We start from the raw sequence: 18,782 nt of genomic DNA on the forward strand, positions 1-18,782 counted from the left end.
TGCAGTCAGGAACATCCAGGAAAGCTCCTTTCAGCTCCCAGCCACCGCTTTATTGGAGCCATCATTTCTACAAAGATCTACACTGGTATCCCTCTCAACAACCTGGACTGTGGGTGGAGTGGTCAGCAACACACATACTGTGTTATCCCGTCCAACAGGGCTGGTGCCAAAATCCAGTCTTTTGGCTTGATGGGGTAGAGTTGCCCAACTGCAGGCTCAGGAAGGGCAGTTTTTACCTCAGGGAAAATGAGCTTTAAAGTATGGTTTGGTGCACAACAATATCTTAACATCTCATCATCCACTCGTATTAGGCTCAACCCTATTTTATAGGAAGGATGTATTAGTCACATGAGTTTTGTTTTCAGTGTTTGATTTGCTCTTTCCACTGCACCTCCACTGGCTGGATGGTAGGCAACAGTGTGTTTTTAGATTTACCTGAAGACTTTCTGAAAGACAGTGTATTACATTATTTACAAAATGTGAACCATTATCACTACTTAGTTTTGAAGGGAGTCCCCATCTTGGGATTAACTCTCAAAGTAACGTCTTTGTTACTGAGACAGCAGAAGCATTTCTGCAGGGAAAACATTCAATCCTCTTTAAAAACCTGTCTATTATCATTAAACAACATCTATAATCAGAACATGGGGTTAATTCGATAAAATCCATCATTAAATATTCAAAAGGGCCTTCAGGTTTTGGTTGTGCTGACATGGACATTTCTGTTGTCTTGCCAACATTATTAGTAGCTCAAATCACACATTTTTACAGAACCTCTCAGCCTTGTAACAACAAAGTGCCTACGGTGATCTTAAGCAGTCCTCTAAAGATGACCCAACCTGTTTTCTTTGTGTGACTTCTTCAATAAACCCATCTTGGTTGACTGTTTGCTAATTATCTAACCATATGACTAAATTTAATCTATTCCCCCACAAGTCTAAATACAAAAAGCGAATTGAAGAACAGTTTGACAGAAACAGCTACTACAGCATGTAGAATGGGATCAAGGCACTGACTGATAAAACCAACCATCTGCCATCCACTGACCACACCACACTGCCTGAGGTCCTAAGATATAGTACTTGGCTGGGTACTGTAGCAGGGGGGCAGCCAGCTCACAGAGGTGTTTACATAAATGTTCAACCTTTCATTCCAACAAGCTGCTGGTACAAAATCTGTAAAATCGTCCACCATCATTCCTCTGCCTAATAAAATCACGTGTGAAGTGTGTGAACGACTTTCGCCCAGTGGCTCTAACAGCCATAATCATAAAATACTTTGAGAAACTAGTGCTGACACACAAACATCCTCCCACCTGCTTTCACAATTAGTGCAGGTGGACCCAAGTGAGGAGACTGAACTAATAAACACGTTTATTGGTTAAAAGTCGCTCCTAACGGGAGGATACAGAGGAAAACGTAACTGACAATAGAAATATGCTGAGCAACACGGATCCCAGGGAAACAACCTTGAACACAAAACCCGAATGAAAACAAGACAAATTATAAGAAACTAAAATACATTCAACGAAACCTAAATTACTGACCGAGAAACCCAACTAACACTAAAAACTAAGGGGACAAAATGAGCATAAAGCACAACTAACAAAATAAGACACAGATGAGAAAACAAACTACTAAACCAGAATGAACACACGGGAAAAGACTAAGGGAACTAATAAACAGAAACACACCTAACAAAATAAGACATGAACAAGAAGCACAAACTACCAAACCAGAGAGTGGGTGCAAACATCAACGCTGGGACACCATCTTAACTGAAGAACCTAAAACACTAATGTACATGTATAAACACAAAGAACTAGCAGCACTGAACATCAATCTGCAGAGTAAATCGGGAAATAAAATACACAATACAGAAGCAACTAGGTTTAAATGCAAACAATGAACTAAAAGATGTATGCAACAAAAATATGGAGCAAACAATAAAGAGGGATAATGAAGGGTAAAGCTAAAAAACAGGACTAGGAACAGGAAGTGGGGAATAGGGCTACAAAATAAAAGTCCAAAGGGAGGAAGTGTAACAGGAGTGATGCTCAGTCAACCTGAACTAGCTCCTACTTAAGATGCTGTAGGTTTAGAGTGTTGGGAGACTCCTGCAAGTGCAATGAGCTCCTCTCCTCTTTTTCACTATACATTTATTTGTCACCACTACATGTTATTAATTTTGTGTCCTACCAACCTGTATAATGTTGTTGTTGCTTTTTGTTGCTCTTTTCTTTTCTCTCTTCACTTTCCACTCACCCCAACCGGTCAAGGCAGATGGTCGTCCACCCTGAGCCTGGTTCTGGAGGTTTCTTCCATTAAAGGGAGTTTTTCCTCTCCACTGTTGCCTATGGCTTGTTCAAGGGGGAATTGTTGGGTTGCTTCTACATACTTGTGTAGTCTGGACTTTATTATGTAAAGTGCCCTGAGATGACTTTGTTGTAAATTGCTCTGGAGGGACAGTCGGGGTCCTCTTAAGGAGGTCTGGGACTGCTTTGCACACCTTCAGTGCTGTACATAGTTTAACTTTACTGAGCAGTTACCTGCTCTTCCTGCTGGCACAGAGCACCTCTGGCAGCATGGAGAGCATCTTCACAAACTGTGCCACTGTCTGGTTCACCAGCTGCTCAGAAACATCTGCACCGGGTGGTGATGGCAGCACAGCATGTTGTAGGGATGAAGCTCCAAAGACTGAGGAGCAGCTTCTCTGCATCACACCTCTTCCTGTCCTACCACAGAGCAGAAAACAGAATCTGTGCAACACACAAGCTCACATGAAGAAGACTTTGTTGTTTTATTGTTCTGCATTGAGAGAAGTCACATGAAAAGTCACCTTAAGAATAATTTTGCTGCTACTGCTTAAAACCATCAGTGAGTTCATCCTCATCCTTCATACAAACTGGCAGCAGTGGATGAAATCAAACCTATGACATATAAGATCTATGTTTAGATCTCAGAGTGTAACCTCAGTCTGACCTAAAAACTGATGGAGGCAGCTGGTTCCAGCAGGGGGCGCAAACTAAATAATCTACATCAGTTTTCAAAAAAGTTTGTAAAGAGAGAAAAGAAACACAAGAATCCATTTTCCTTATTGATATGTCACATACTGAGACTGACATAGCTAAAACATCTGTGCAGATGTTGTTAGTAGGATCTTCACATCCCACTTTTAAAACATTTCTGTTGAGTCCAGTCCAGATTTGTTCCACATTTGCCTCATAAGTTTCTGCAGACATCTGAAATCCTCACATCTTGTTCATTTTAATTCATTTATAAATTCAAGGATTCAAAATCTGATTTCTGTCAAAAATTACATTCATTTCATTTCTTTTATTCATTAACTGATCATGTAGTTTAGTAGCAATAAAAAAATCAAATGTTGGAAGCTACAAACCAGAGAAAACAGAGTAAAGTCAGTGTGTTCAAGGCACCAAATGACCCACAGCAGCTCTGAGTCTGTTCAACTGCACAAAAACTACTTTATCTGGATGTTTTTTAATAAATGATGGAACATTCTAAACACAATGTGCAACAGTGAATGACATTATCCTTCAGACCTGGATCCATGATAACAAATATGATCTAGTGTAGATCTGGATCTGTGGAGGACCAACAACAACACACAGCTCACCAACCATCTCAAGGAGGAGTCAGACTCAAGAAGAAGAAGAGTGTCCTCCTGTCTTCATCAGTGAAAGTCAGAGTGACCAAGAAGACAAAGTGTCTTCATCCATCAGCTCCTTCACTTCCATTTTGTCTCTGATCCAAAGTCAGATCAGATCAATAATCAAATATTGATCAACAGACTGGTCAAACGGATTGATCAGCCATCAGAGGAGTTGGATCAGTGGAGCTGCTTCTGTTCCTAATGTCCACTGTCTCATCTTTGTCCTGAGTTCTCTCTGCAGAGGAGACAGAAGACAGTCAGAGAGACAACAAGAACAACAACAAAAAAGAAACAAATATAAGGAAACTCACTTTTGACCTTGAGCAGCACTGTTTTCATTCTCCAGATGTTCCTACCAGAGATTCTGCAAACATATGTTCCTGTGTCTCTGACTGTGGGGTGTTTCAGGGTCAGACTGAAGTCTCCAGTTTTCAGCAGGTCTTCTTTAATCTCTGTTCGGCCTCTGTAAAAGCCGTCCTGTTCTTCAGGCTGGTCAAAACAGTTGTCATATTTGTGGACCATCCTGTTGATACTGTCCCTCCACCACACTGTAGCGTCCTCAAGCAGGTCACCAATGGTCCTGAAGGGCAGCTGGACAGACTCCACTCCCTCCTCCACCTCCACCTTACAGTCTGAGAGGACAACAAAGCACAACATCACTGGATGAACAGATGAGGATCAGAGTCAGTACAGGAAGTGAAAGAAGAGAAATTCCCTCATGTGATGGTGAAAGAACTTGTAAAGTTGTCTGGGGATTTCTTCTCTTTCACTTCTTCTCCAAACTTCAACTGGACTTTGATCAACTTTTCTTTTCTGTTTTTCTTCTGCAGCAACAAGAACTGTGTGGATCAACAACAGCAGCTAGAAGCTGTTACCATAGCAACTCCATCCTCCATCTCCAAACATCAAATGTTAATAAATTCTTCTGAAATGCTTTGACTGGTAGATTTTCACTCAGGTCCCTTCAGAGCTGCAGTAACTATGAGCTCACTGAGGTCAGTAACTGTTTCTCTCTCAGGCTGACGTTTGCTTTTCTAAACCAAAGTGTTTGGACATGGTTCTAAAGCCCCCTGTGGACACATTTATTAGGCTCATGTTAGAGAACAGTCTCAGCAGAACAATCAACAAATCTGAGGAAATGATCTTTAGTGAATTCTCTTTAGCTCTCTGCTCGTATCATCCACCAAAAAGATTTATTTCAGCCAATCAGTGATAAGTGACTGTGTTTGTGGGAACCAGAGCCTGCATGTCCCTGATTCATGTCCACTGTGGGTCTGTGGGACCATCTTCAAAGGCAGCTCTGGACCTGAGCATCAAACAGCCACAAAGGACATAAGGAGTCTGACTAGAACCAAAATGACAAGAGAACAAGCACAAAGAGTCTTTGTCCACATTCAGAGTGGATCTGACTCCTATATGAAGAAAGACTCAAGGACATTGTCCATTGTCTCATAATCCATCCATGGTCAGTTATCTGATCATTGATCATCATTTGGTGACTGGACTTAGTTTGTTGTGGACTGTGATATGAAATGTGTTTCTGATCCAGGAAAGAACAGAAATAGATGTTGATGTGCAGCTGTTTTTATTTCCTGTATTGTTGCAGTTCAAGCTCCAGTGTGGAACTGGTTTGAATAGATTTGTTAGATTTGTTACATTTACATTTACATTTCATCATTTAGCAGACGCTTTTATCCAAAGCGACTTACAAGTGAGGTACAAGGCAGCAAAAATCTAAGTCAAGGAGAAAACATCAAAGCAAAGTCCTATCAGAAAAGTGTTCACAGTTCACGAGATACAAGTGCAAGAGAGCAGAAAGGGGTTTTTTTTTTTTTTTTTTTTTTTAGAGATTTAAGTGCATAGGAAGATGCGGAAGAGTTCAGTTTTCAGCAGTTTTTTGAATATTGGGAGAGAGTCAGCTGAGCGTGCAGAGTTTGGTAGCTCGTTCCACCATCGTGGGATCATTGCACTGAACAGTTTTGCTTGGTGTCTTCTATGCGGTGCAGGGACCACCAGACGTTGTTCGTTGGCAGACCGCAGCGGGCGAGAAGGATTGTAAACTTGAATGAGTGAGTTGAGGTAGGCGGGAGCTGTCGAGTTAACCACCCTGTAAGCAAGAGACAGAGCTTTGAACCGGATGCGAGCAGCTACAGGAAGCCAGTGTAGAGATCTAAAAAGTGGTGTGACATGGGTCTTTTTTGGCTGATTAAAAATTAGGCGAGCTGCCGTATTTTGGATCATCTGCAAGGGTTTGATTGTGGATATCGGTAACCCCATCAACAAAGCGTTGCAGTAATCAAGACGAGATGTGACCAGCGCCTGTACAATGAGTTGGGTTGTATATTCCGTGATGCAGGGTCTGATCTTCCTGATGTTGTAAAGAGCAAATCTGCTGCTCTAGAGACTGAGGAGATGTTGGTCGTTGTCAGTTGGTCGTCGATGATGACCCCCAGATTTTTGGCCGAATTAGTGGGGACAATCACTGTAGATCCAATGTTGATGCTGATGTTGTGTTGCATCAAAGGTCTGGCTGGGAAGACAAGGACTTCGGTCTTGGAGACGTTGAGTTGAAGGTGTCTCTCACTCATCCAGGCTGAGATGTCTGAGAGACAGGCAGAAATGCGCGATGAGACAGTGGAGTCGTCCGGTGGAAAGGACAGGAATAGCTGTGTGTCATCAGCGTAGCAGTGATAGGAAAGACCATGTGAGTGAATGATGGCACCTAGGGATGAAGTATAGATAGAAAAGAGCAGAGGACCAAGAACTGAGCCCTGCTGCACACCGGTAGAGAGGCTATGAGAGTGAGAAAGATGCCCCCTCCAGGACACCTTGAAGGTTTGTCCCGATAGGTAAGACTGAAGCCAGTTTAGAACTGATCCAGAGATGCCCAAGTCAGAGAGTGTGGACAAGAGTATCTGATGGTTCACAGTGTCAAAGGCTGATGATAGATCAAGTAGAATTAAGACAGATGATTGACCTGTGGCTTTTGCAGCTCGAAGATATTCCACAACAGTCAGGAGTGTTGTTTCTGTGGAGTGACCCCTCTTGAAGCCAGACTGGTTGACATCGAGGAGGTTGTTCTTGGAAAGGAAGTCTGAGAGTTGTTTGAAGACTGCTCGTTCCATAGTCTTGGCCAGAAAAGGAAGGAGGGAGACAGGTCTGTATTTCTCCACTACAAAGGGATCAAGAGAAGGCTTCTTGAGCAGTGGGGTAATCAATGCCTGCTTTAATGAGGTTGGAAAGGTCCCTGTTTTGAGAGATGTGTTGATGACTTGTGTAATAGCTGGCATTAGTGCGGACAGGTGTTGTGGAATCTGTGGACAGGTGTTGTGGACGCTTTCTGGGACACAGACTCATTGACCAGTCTGACAGCAGAGCAGACACATTCACACTGAGCAGAGACAAGTGTCTTGATTTGAGATTAGAGAAGATTAAATAAAGTGAAATACATTCATAGAAACATACTAACAGTAATACTGCAGTTTCTCTTAGTATAAAGATTAACAACAGTTAGCTTAGCATAAAGACTTTAAACTGACCTTTGACCTGGAGCTTCACATCTTTCTTCATCAGGATGTTTCCCTCCCTGCTGTAGACGGTGCAGGTGAAGGTCATTTTGTCCAAGTCTGTGGGGTATTTCAGGGTCAGACTGAGGTCTCCAGTTTTTAGCAGGTTTCTTTTCATCTCTGTTCGTCCTCTGTAAAACTGGTCTTGTTCTTCAGGCTGGTCAGAGCCGTTCTGATACACATGGACCTTCCTGCAGTTACTGTCCCTCCACTCCACTGTGACGTCTTCAGGCAGGTGAACTGTGGTTTTACAGGGCAGCTGGACAGACTCCACCCCTGAATCCACCTCCACCTGTTGGACTGAGAGGACAACAAAGCTCAACATCATGTGGACAGACAGCAGCAGCAGCTCTGACACATTTTCTTTGAGTGGATGAAGTGAAAACATGTTTGATTGGTTCCAGTCTGAAATGTCTCCATGTCTCCATGTAACAGAGATAGTGTTGTCTTTGTCTTCAGTCCCTCAGTTTGGTTGTTAAAACTTTATTTCCTGTCTCTGACAGAGAATCACTGTCCCATCATCTGACTTCACTAACACTCAGTAAATGATATGAAGTCAAACACATGTTTGTTTCCTATCAGTGAAAGTTACAAACTAAATGTTGACAGGATCAGATTTGATGGAGGATCTGGGAGCAGATTGATAGATATGAAATGAAACAAAGCTTTCAGACATTTCTAGGAGAATCTGGATCAATCTGATCACTCTAATCATTTCTAAATCAGCCTGATCTTTGTAAGATCTCAGACGACTGAAATCTTTCAAACTAAATCCCTCTGAAATATCAGAGACCATAGAGGCTTTAAATGCTGCTGCTGCAGCAGGACCACACTGTCTGTCAGCTGACAACACGTCCTCTTTTGGACATGGATCAGGACTCATATGAGAGCCGCTGCCTTCTGAATTCACTGAGAACTTCCTGATCATGTTCCTGCCAAAGCCTGGTCAAACTAATACACAGTGTGACAACAGGAGTCTGATCAGAAAATGCTGTGTGAGACTCTGACAAAGAGGCTGGAGGTTGGATTAGTCTGCCTGCTGGGACAATACCAAGGTGTCTTTAGATGGAAGAGACGAGGATGTCCTACTGTGAGAATTCATCATGTGGACAGAAAATCAATGTCTCCAAATCATCAGTGATGTTAACATCTGAAAGAAGAAAAAGCCTCCTCTGCTTCAGACCTTCTGACAATGTGGACATGACTCTGAGGAGCTGGAACTGAACCAGTGTCAGGACCTAAACAAAGATGGACGTCTTTCCCTTTGTCTCTAACTGGCAGCTCAAATGTAGTGAAACTGAAGATTGTGTCTAATGTCTTCAACTGGATCTATTTCACCATGTTCCTTCAGCTCCACCACAGGGACACTTTAAGACATGAAGACAAATATGGACTAAGCTTTTAGAGAATAACAGGCCTCATTTCTCACTGTCTTCTATTGGACACAGGGGGTTAAAGTGTCCAAACCTCCAGTTGTTTTCTCAGGTGGCACTTTGAGACATATAATGATTTATTTGGAATCACATGTTATATTCAGTCCAACCCAGTCTCACCTCAGATCCTACAAATAAAACACAACAGCTTTGTTCCAAATCCTGTCCACTGTCTCAGTTGGTGTCAGAGGTTAGAAGAACAGGATCAGTGCTGGACTTCACACCTAACACCACTGATATCAGCTGAGATTTGGTAGAAAACTTTGCTTTGATACAGATGTTCTCAAAGGTCATTTTCCTGTTCTGTCCCTACAGCTGATATGTTGTCTGTTGCCATAGTAACCCTGAAGCTAGTCCCATGGTAAATCTAGTCCAATGAGAGCTTTAGAAATGAACCAGGACACTTGTTTTCAGTGAATGTGATCTTTATCTCAGTGCAGAGGATCAGTGGATCCTGAAGCTGCTGATTTGACCAGGACTGGCTACAGTAGAGACAGAGCATGTTGATCCAGGATCTGTTGGAAGTGCAGTGAAAAAGGAAAATGTATCTTTTTTGTAGTTGGATGCTTCTGTCAACATTTTCACACTTGTGTCTTTTATCCTCAAAATCAATGTAGAAAAAGCTTTTTAAGGCTGATGGAAATTTTTTGTTGCATCATCATGCATGTCCACTAGATAAACTTGTCTGAAGTGTATCCAGTTCTCTGAATACATCCATGTTCCCTTCACTGTGGTCAGCTGCCAGTTCTCCTTCATCCTGCTTCTCCACCATGGTTTACTCTGTCTATGACGTGACCAGACCAGGACCACACGAAGCGTAGGTCAGTTGTGGTTTATAAGAGTCAAACGGCTGATGTCACAGAAGCTGCAGCCACCAACCCAACATACATGCTAGTGTAATTTAACAGACAGTGGTTTACATGATGTAGTGGACTTGAACATTAAATGATAAACTGTGTTTGGAGCATGAAGGAAACAAAACAACCAAATACTTTAACAGACGACTGAAAGACTGGAAACAGTTCTTAAAGATTTTAACTGACCTTTGACTTGCAGAATCACTACTTTCTTCATCAGGATGTTTCCCTCTCTGCTGTAGACGGTGCAGCTGCAGGCTCCTTTGTCTCTGTTTGTGGGGTATTTCAGGATGAGACTTAGGTCTCCAGTTTTCAGCAGGTTTCTCTTTATTGTTGTTCGACCTTTGTAATGATAGTACTGTTCTTCAAAATGGTCAGAGCCGTTCTGATACATGTGGAGCTCATTGTCAGTATCATTCTTCCACTGCACTTTGGCGTCTACAGGCAGACGGACTGTGGTTTTGCAGGGCAGATGGACAGACTCCACCCCTGAATCCACCTCCACCTGGTAGACTGAGAGGACAACAAAGCACAGCATCATGTGGACAGACAGCAGCAGCATCTCTGATGGTAACAGGACCTCACTGTCCCATAAAGACACTCAGGAACTACTTATTGTGACTGATTCTCAGTTTGGTTGTGATTTGTTCCTCACTCTCAGTCTGTCTCAACAGTCAAGGAGCAACAAGAGTAAAGATGTGAACCATCAGCATTATGGGTAATGTAGTAGTAGAGACATACCTGACATGAAATACTGACCGAAATGTACTAAAAGACCCCCAGCAACAATCAGAAGAACCAGGAGAACCAGGAGAACTTTGGCCCAGGATGGAAATCGTTCTGTGGAGAACATGATCAACAACATGACCTCTGACCCCTGACCTGTATCTACAACTTTGACTTCTGACCTGTCACTGACCTTTGACCTGCAGCTGTACGTCTGTCACTCTCTGTTGAAATCCAAACCCTCTGACAGAGCAGGTGTAGGTTCCACTGTCAGACAGTTGCAGTTCTGTCAGATTCAGACTGAGGTCTCCAGTTTCCAGAGCATCAGGCATCATCGATGTTCGGCCGCTGTAAAGCTGGTTCTGGTTTTTAAGTTCATCACCTTCCTGCTGACGCTGGTGGACGGTTGAAGGACTGAGATCAGAGCGGCTCCACATCACTGTGGCGTCGACCAGTTCAAAAGCTGGAAACTGACAGTGCATCAGGACAAACTGGTCCCCTTCATACATGTCCACAGCTGAGACATGCTGGGAAACTGTGAGGACACACAGATAGAGAGGGTCCATCTCAGCACCTTATTTCATGTCTCAATACTCGTCCGTCCTCAGGTGAGTCAGAAACCAACCTGGTCCTGTTTGTGATTGGACGCTGCAGCTGATCAGGCTGCTTTGAAACCACATCACCACAGTTTAACATCAACAACACTGACAAACACCAGAACCAACTCAGGATCCTGGTTCTCACTGGTTGAAGGTTTTCAGTGGGATTTTTAAATAACATATCACACTTTGTATTTCACATTAACACATGAATGTGTATGTTTGTTCATTGTATAAAAGTTATGGGTTATATTTCCTGCTGAATCAGCAGGTGGAACTTTGAGGATCAATGGTCAAAGTAAAAACCTCAAAGACATAATAATATATGAATATGAATATGTTAATATAGCAGCTTCATTATTTGTCCACATGTGTGTCAGTCTGTGTGTCTGTGCTGGGATTTGTAAATATCTACATTTAATATGTGTGTACATGTAAAATAATGTACAAATGTATTCACTCAAAAACTGAATGTAAATGTCTTTAATTCTTTGTGTTTTTAGCTAAAAGTGCAGAAAACATGCAAGTGGATGCTGTAGCTAAGGAAGCTGCCCAACACGGAGTATCTCAAACACACAGACAGATGTTGAACAGTCTCAGACATTTTATCATCACTCACTGCTGTGCAAAAATTTTCTATCTCTGAGTAAGAAATGTAATGAAAAGTGTAAATTGCAAAAGTTCCAAAAGTTTTCCTAAACACTGCTAAAGTTGACACACAGATTAAACCATGTGTCCAAAGGGGGAATGTTGATTTATTACAGCAACAATGGTTTAACAAGGGCTGTGTATCATATGCATAGAAATATTGTCCATCTTGTTTTATCTGTGTGACATTACTAAAACCACAGGGAGCAAATCCTCCATCTGATAAACCATCTGACCATGTGATGATTGATTTCATTGAGTTGATGCCCAATTGAGACAGGAGACATTGTGTTGTTATGACTGATGTACTCAAAACTAAACTGGGACGAAGAAGAAGAAAGTCTCCTTGGACTGAGGTTTCTCTGATTGTTTTAATGAACATGGGGATAAGAGGAAAAAAAAATAATAAAATTGTTTGGGAAATCTACAAATTTGGGAAAATGACATGTTGCAGTATTGCCAGACTGCACTATATCTACTATACCGCAACTATATATATATATATATATATATATATTTGTGTATATACATGTATATATATATATATATATTTATATATATATATATATATATAGTGTCTGTGACTCAGTTTTAGTTTTTGCCTCATCTGTTTAGTCCATGTTTACTTTTCCTTCTGGTTCTTCAGCTCAACCCCTGTTTAGTCCTGTAATGTGTGTGTGCCTAAAACTTATCTTCTCACCAAACCCCTCTCGCCTTGTCGCACTTGGTTCCACCCTAAATACCAAACCTGACAGACTGGTTCTCTGTGTCCCCTCTGATCAATGTCCCTGACCTTCATTCTTCAATAGATCATCTACTTTCCCCATTTTCTGGATGTTTCCAGCAGCTTGTCCCATTTCTGCTTCAAAAACAGTTGTTGCTTCCCACAGATCAGATATATGTATGTTTCTTTTCTGAAGCTTCATCAGCAGCCACAGAGCTGCAGTTACTTCAGATGACAAAGGCTGTGCTTCCATTCCAGATGACTGCAGACAGTCCACTAAAGTCAGTTGTGTGGGACAAAGGAAGTTTCTCTTACCGTGTATGAAGATCACAAACTCCACAAACATCTTCATCTTCCTGCTAAAACTGCAACAAATCCTCCTTAAATCAGCTTCTTCCTAAACTAACTGCAGGTTCACAATGGTTCTAATCTACTGACACTCAGTGAAAACTTTAGTTTCACTTTTAGCTGAAGGGAGGAGTTTAATTACACAATCATGCTTCAGGTGAACCGGCTTTATACAAACACACTGTAGAGTAGAGGTGACACTGGTTAAATAGACACACACAAACACACACACACACACACACACACACACACACACACACACACACTAAGTGTAGCTGTTTGTAAAGCTCCATCAAAAGTCACATTTCACCTTGTTTTTCCACTTCATGACATAAAGCAGCAGCTGATGATTCATACAGGACCATGATCCAGATCAAAAGTGTCATTTAGAACAACAGCTTTTTAACATGATGGAGAACATTTTAAACATGAATAAACACATAGAAGGTCCTAAATCTGGTGGTCTGCCATCTATGCTTTTAACCCAATTCCCTCCTCTGCTTTTCAAAACATTTTTATTCATTTTTCCTTCATTGTCTGATGAGGTTTTAATTATTCTCAACCACTCTGTGCAAATGGGTGTTTTCCCTACAGCTCTCTTTACTTATTAAACCTGTTTTTAAAAAAGCAGCTCAGATCTATCCACACCCAGTAGCCACAGTCCAATTTCTCAGAATCTTTCTCGTCCTATTCTTAAACACATTTTTTAGAGAAATTAGTTCTTACAATACAACAAGTTGGGTAGTGTTTCAGTGTGTTTCTGCACTCGTCACAGTACAGAGACAGTTTGACAGCTTCCTGCTCGTCTCCTCTGTTTGCACAGGCGTCACACACTGTGACACTTATCAAGTTCTCACTAGGTCACAAAAATCTAGACTATAGGCAGATACTGTGCATAATAAACATGGATTCACAAATACTTCATGTATTTATTGTCATCACAGTCTCCCATAAGTGCAACATTGTTACCTAATGTCTATAATAACTTGTGCATAAAAGATTCATTAATATAAACAATATAGTGCTGATAACTGAAGTAGCTGAATCTTTACATTTCACCAAGTGTGTGTCTGTGTGTGTGTGTATGACACCTGTCAGTCATGAGCCATGCGCTCGGTCAGAAAGTAAGTCTGTTCTGAGTCTCAGATGATCAGGGGTCTTAGCTTTAAAGTCTATGAACAGATTCCCGTAAGCAGGACTTGTAGCATCGTTAAAAGTGTCCAGGAGAAATCTGCTATTACCAGGAACATTTGTCCAGCCAATAACATGATTCTGTGTTTGTCACGTGGGAATTTAAATAACACTAAATAGTTTGTGTTTAAACTGATGGTTCTACTTGATTTACCCTGAATAAAAAGATTCTGAACCAGGTACAAACAGCTAAGATTTCTATGATGAACATATTTAGTGAAAACATTTTGTACTTCTACATTGTTGCTGGCATCGTTCATTAAATCATCTATAATTAGTAATATTTCTGGTGTGTGGGGAGAAACACATCGTCACATAAAGAGTCTGTCAGTTCTCTTATTCTCAACAGCTGGTTATAAAGAAGCTGTCAGCGCGAATATATGTACACAACATTATCTATATCCTCTGAAATGAGGCGTGAAGCATTTTCAATAACGCAAAGAAAGTCTTTCCACAGTTTGAAGGGCCGCTCACCACCATACTAAACAGATGTTCCAACCTGGGATCGAATGTTTCTGGCTGATCAGTAGCCATAAGGGAGGGTTGAATAATCAGGCAGCACTGTCCACTTAGTGTCAACAACCTGCACGACGGGAAAGTGTCGAATTTTTTAGAGTAAAGGCCTTTTTATTCTGAACACTGTTTCAGAGTGTTTTCCTCAGGCAGCTCACACACATCACCATCATTAATCTCATCGGTTAGATCACCCAGGTACCAACCCAGTGGTGGGATCCAGTCTCCGTTTTTAGAGGTAAAAACTACGCTGTCAGTGTCACAATTTGTCCATAACATCATATAACATGAGTCTCGCGTGTGCTGTCGTCACGGCTCCTATGAAGACATTGACATCATTAGTTTTAGAAGCTCGTTTGTCAGCATGATGCCATTGAACCAGTGCCACATGTTCTGAGATGAAGCAAAACTGACGCACATCATAGTGGTGGCTGAACATTAGCTGTGTGAATTGAGATTGTTCGAATGTTAATTCATAATTGGCCAAATCACTTCTCATGCTAAACCGACCCCAGAGGGAGTTAAGGAGCAGTTTATTACAGCTTCAAACAGCTTTGTTCACGTTGATATTCATCGGGTCTTATACCATCTTTTTCATAATAGTCATCAATGTATTTTTGTCTCGCTGTGTCGTCATTCACATGTCATATTCCCTAAACAGGTTGTCTGTCTGCTGTGGAAAGTGTCAAACCTCATCAATGCTCATCACTACGTATCAGCCTTTTGAAACTCAAATGACACCCACACCCCTGACAACTGTCTCTCACTGTCTCCGTGACAACACCTGCTAGTCTGATTCAGGGCATCTGCACACGTCCTACAAAGAGGAAACATCAGCTTCTTGTGGGCTCTGTAGGGAAGGACCAGGTGGTACAAGCCACGTGGTGGGAGAACAGTGCATTTCACAAATCCAAAATAATTATTGACGGAATCAAAATCCCTAAAGATAACCTGAGAAAAAAATCTTTACACACTCAAGACCAGTAGCAAACATTTATTCCCCTCATAATCCATAGCACACACAAAGTTAGCCTCGTGTCTCCCATCGTGAATTCTAGTTTCAGAGTCATCAAAGATGTAGGTTCTCTGAGTCTTCTTTTTTTAATAGGCTGTATGAAGCAGCTATGTGGGTCGTCTCCACTAAGCTTTTCCTGACAGTGCAAACATTTAGCAGGCTGACAAACATGACCCCCACTCTTACTATAGGTGTACAGCTTCCCACACTCTGTCACACGGGACTGTGTTGTGTGTGGGGTCATGTTGTTTGTGTCTTTGATGGCACTGAGTAGATTTACAGATGCACTTACAGTCTGTGCACAGTAGCACCAGAACGGTCACACACACATATGGTGTGTAACAATAATTAGAAATATAGGATGAACCAGAAAAGCCTCTGATTCAATATCAAATGGTAGTGGTCACCATGTAAATAGAGCCACACTGTCTGGGGGTGAGGGGCATCAATTGTCTGGAATAAGTCTAATTTTGTACTGTGATTATGATGGAACACTATAATTTTAATCCCCAGGTGTTTTTCAAACTTGGAAATATCTGTTAGAGTTACGTTATGTTTGCTATCAAACCTGTGAAAAGCACAAGTTGTTTTTAAGGGTAGAATCTGGGTGTGAAGAGAAAACATGTTTTCTTCCTAATTATGTCTTCATATGGGATGTTTCCTAACTTTAGACGCCCAACTCTGCTTTTATTAAATCAGCTTAAATCAGCTTCTTCCTAAACTAGGGGACAAGTGCTACTAATCTTAGAGCAGCTCCAAGAAAAGTCAAAGAGCAGTTAGTGTAATCCAACAGTAAACCCACCAGAAACAGGATCTCTGTGTAATTCATTGTTCATTCATCAAGTCTAAATGAGCTCTTGTTCCCTTATTGGACTCATTATTAAAACTGAGCTCCACATATTCATCTGGTCTGAGAGAGAGCAGTGGTCTCACACTATGGGACTGAAACTAAATGGATTATTCTGGTTCATCAGGTGCATTTGATTCACAGGCTGGATGGAAACGTGCACATATTATTTTACTCCACAAGATGGTGACAAACACGAGTCCAATAATTACAGAAATACAAAATCAATGATCACAGCAGATTCACATTATTAAAATCCTATTTCAGTTTCTTTTAGAACAAACTCTTTTGAACTTAATTCTTTTTCTCTCTGCATGTGATAGTGGTAGTAATATGATGCACCACACGTTGAACCAAAGTTAATAGAAAGTTACTTGTTCCTTCATCTACAAAGTTGGATTCATTTCATGAATTAACTGATTTGCTTTGTGCTTCAAGAAATCAGTGTCTCAGAGACAAGTTTGCTTGTTGCTTGTTGCTCGAGATGCTGCTTTACAAATACGATGACAAAGCAGCCGTCAGTACAAGCTGAGCCAACCTGTCACTTGGTACAAAGGAAAACTTCCTCCCTCATCAGTGTGATATCTGACCTCAGCAGAGAATTAACACCTGCAAGGCTGCAGGCCTGGTTAATACACCTGAGCACATTTTTACTAAGGGCCTCAGAATCATACTGAAGGTTACTGTACTGTAGTACTAAAATACTCAGCCTCTTTTAAAACTTAGGGAACAGAAGATGGAATAATTAAAAGTTTATGTGCTTAACAAGTTTCTGATTCCTGTGTGTGAATGGTGAAGTGTTGATAACCATGTTTCTGACTCTGAATCACATCTTCATATCTGTTGAAATCCAACAGATAGTTAAACTTTTAGAACACAGCTCTGTCCTTTGTCTTTCTCTGTCCTCTGAGGCCAAGTACAACAGAGCAACATGCTCAGTCTGTGGGGAGGAGACCACAACTTGTTTAACTAGTTTTTATGTTTTCGGTTTCAGAATCACATCACAGACGTTACAACTGTGTAAATGTTTTCTGCTTAAAACACTGAAAACCAGCATCCTGGTTCTAGAGGCACAAAGGACAAATATCTTCCTCTGATTAAATGTGATAGTTGTTCAAAGCAGCCAGAAAACATTAAACGTTACAGTGAAGCTATTTGAAGATGTGCGGAGTGTTGAGATTTGTCTGCTGGTGGTTTGGATGAACAAGCTGAGCAGTTTTACTACCTGTTGTACAGCAAAGCACTGACAGTTTATTCCAGTATTACTGGATATGATGGGGCCTCCAGCTGTGGGTGTGGTTGCTGGGCTGGGGTTCACATATATTGCTGTCTTCTTCTTTTCCTTTAATGTTTGTTCTTTGCTTTTTAATTAACAGTTAACCCACAATGGTTGTTGAAGCCCCTGTGTTTCATACACACATTTAATATTGATTAAGTATCTCAAGATGCTGATGTTACATAAAGAAAAAAGCAGTTAATGTGATCATCACAGTTTAAAGACCTAAACTCATTCATGATCACAGTAAAATCTGAAATCTTAATTTATAAAGGGGGATTCAAACTTTTGCACTATAATCATTTTCATTATTTTATCCATTTTTGTTACTTCTAATGATAAAAGAACATTTGTACCAGCTGAATGTGCAACATATATTTTGTGTTTATTAAGTTCTGTGTTCTGTTCACCACCAACCTGAATTTGAAATCAAAATACTGGAGGTGTTTGACAAGTGTGTGACATTAACCATCAGGAATCAGAGCTACTTTCCTACTTTTTGTTGGCTCCTAAATGTTGGACATAATGTCTGACAGGCAGTCACACACCACTGGTAACACTCAGGAACAGAAAACATCTAAAAAGAATCATTATGGGAAGTGGAAAAATATGAAGAGGCAGTGTCAGGACATGGTCATGTACTGCTGCCAAAGTAACCAGGTCACTGGCATTGATGAGCTGACTGCTAATAAAAGGAGCAGGATGGAGTCATAAGTGTGTAGGACTATACTCTGTGTGACAGTATTGATCAGGAAGAAGCTGAAAGCAGAAAGAAAAGCAGCTTTAATAGTTTGTATCAGTGAAAATCTTCCAGTTGTGTTGAAGAATGTGAAGAAAACACGGCTGATAGTCGACTGAGTTTTTGTTCCTGCAGAAGAAAAACAGGAAAGAACAGTTGATGAAAGTCCAGTTGAAGTTTGGAGAAGAAGTGAAAGAGAAGAAATCCCCAGACAACTTTACAAGTTCTGTCACCATCACATGAGGGAATTTCTCTTCTTCCACTTCCTGTACTGACTCTGATCCTCATCTGTTGATCCATCACTGGATCAATGATTGGCTCCATCTTTGCACAGAGACACAGTCACAGATGATTGTGTGAGATGAGACATTACTGTGAAGCAGCACATGGACAAAACATCCTAACAGCATCAAGACTCTGATCAAAAGCTACTTTTAGTTTCTAGATTTCTGTCCCCTGTTACCTTCTGCTCTGATCTGGTTCTGTCCTTCAGCTTTCTCTACAACTGTGTCCTCTAAACTGCTGCTGCTGTCTGTGCAGCTGATGTTATGCTTTGTTGTCCTCTCAGATTGTCAGGTGGAGGTGGAGGAGGGAGTGGAGTCTGTCCAGCTGCCCTTCAGGACCATTG

At 41.2% G+C, this 18,782-nt stretch overlaps 1 protein-coding gene across 1 annotated transcript in view; it reads right to left on the reverse strand.

The window, feature by feature from the left end:
- Nucleotides 1-2,799: 2,799 nt before the first annotated feature.
- The window catches only part of LOC137136989 (muscle M-line assembly protein unc-89-like), a 296,309-nt gene continuing 280,326 nt past the window's right edge, over nucleotides 2,800-18,782 (reverse strand). The window contains exons 8-10 of the mRNA XM_067522828.1: nucleotides 7,212-7,538; nucleotides 3,984-4,304; nucleotides 2,800-3,907 (exon numbers count right to left, since the gene is read on the reverse strand). Coding sequence (XP_067378929.1) covers nucleotides 3,816-3,907; nucleotides 3,984-4,304; nucleotides 7,212-7,538 — 740 coding nt within the window. The 3' untranslated portion in view covers nucleotides 2,800-3,815. The remainder of the gene's footprint in view (nucleotides 3,908-3,983; nucleotides 4,305-7,211; nucleotides 7,539-18,782) is intronic.

Source organism: Channa argus, chromosome 12, assembly GCF_033026475.1.
Source record: "Channa argus isolate prfri chromosome 12, Channa argus male v1.0, whole genome shotgun sequence".
Lineage (NCBI taxonomy): Eukaryota > Metazoa > Chordata > Actinopteri > Anabantiformes > Channidae > Channa > Channa argus.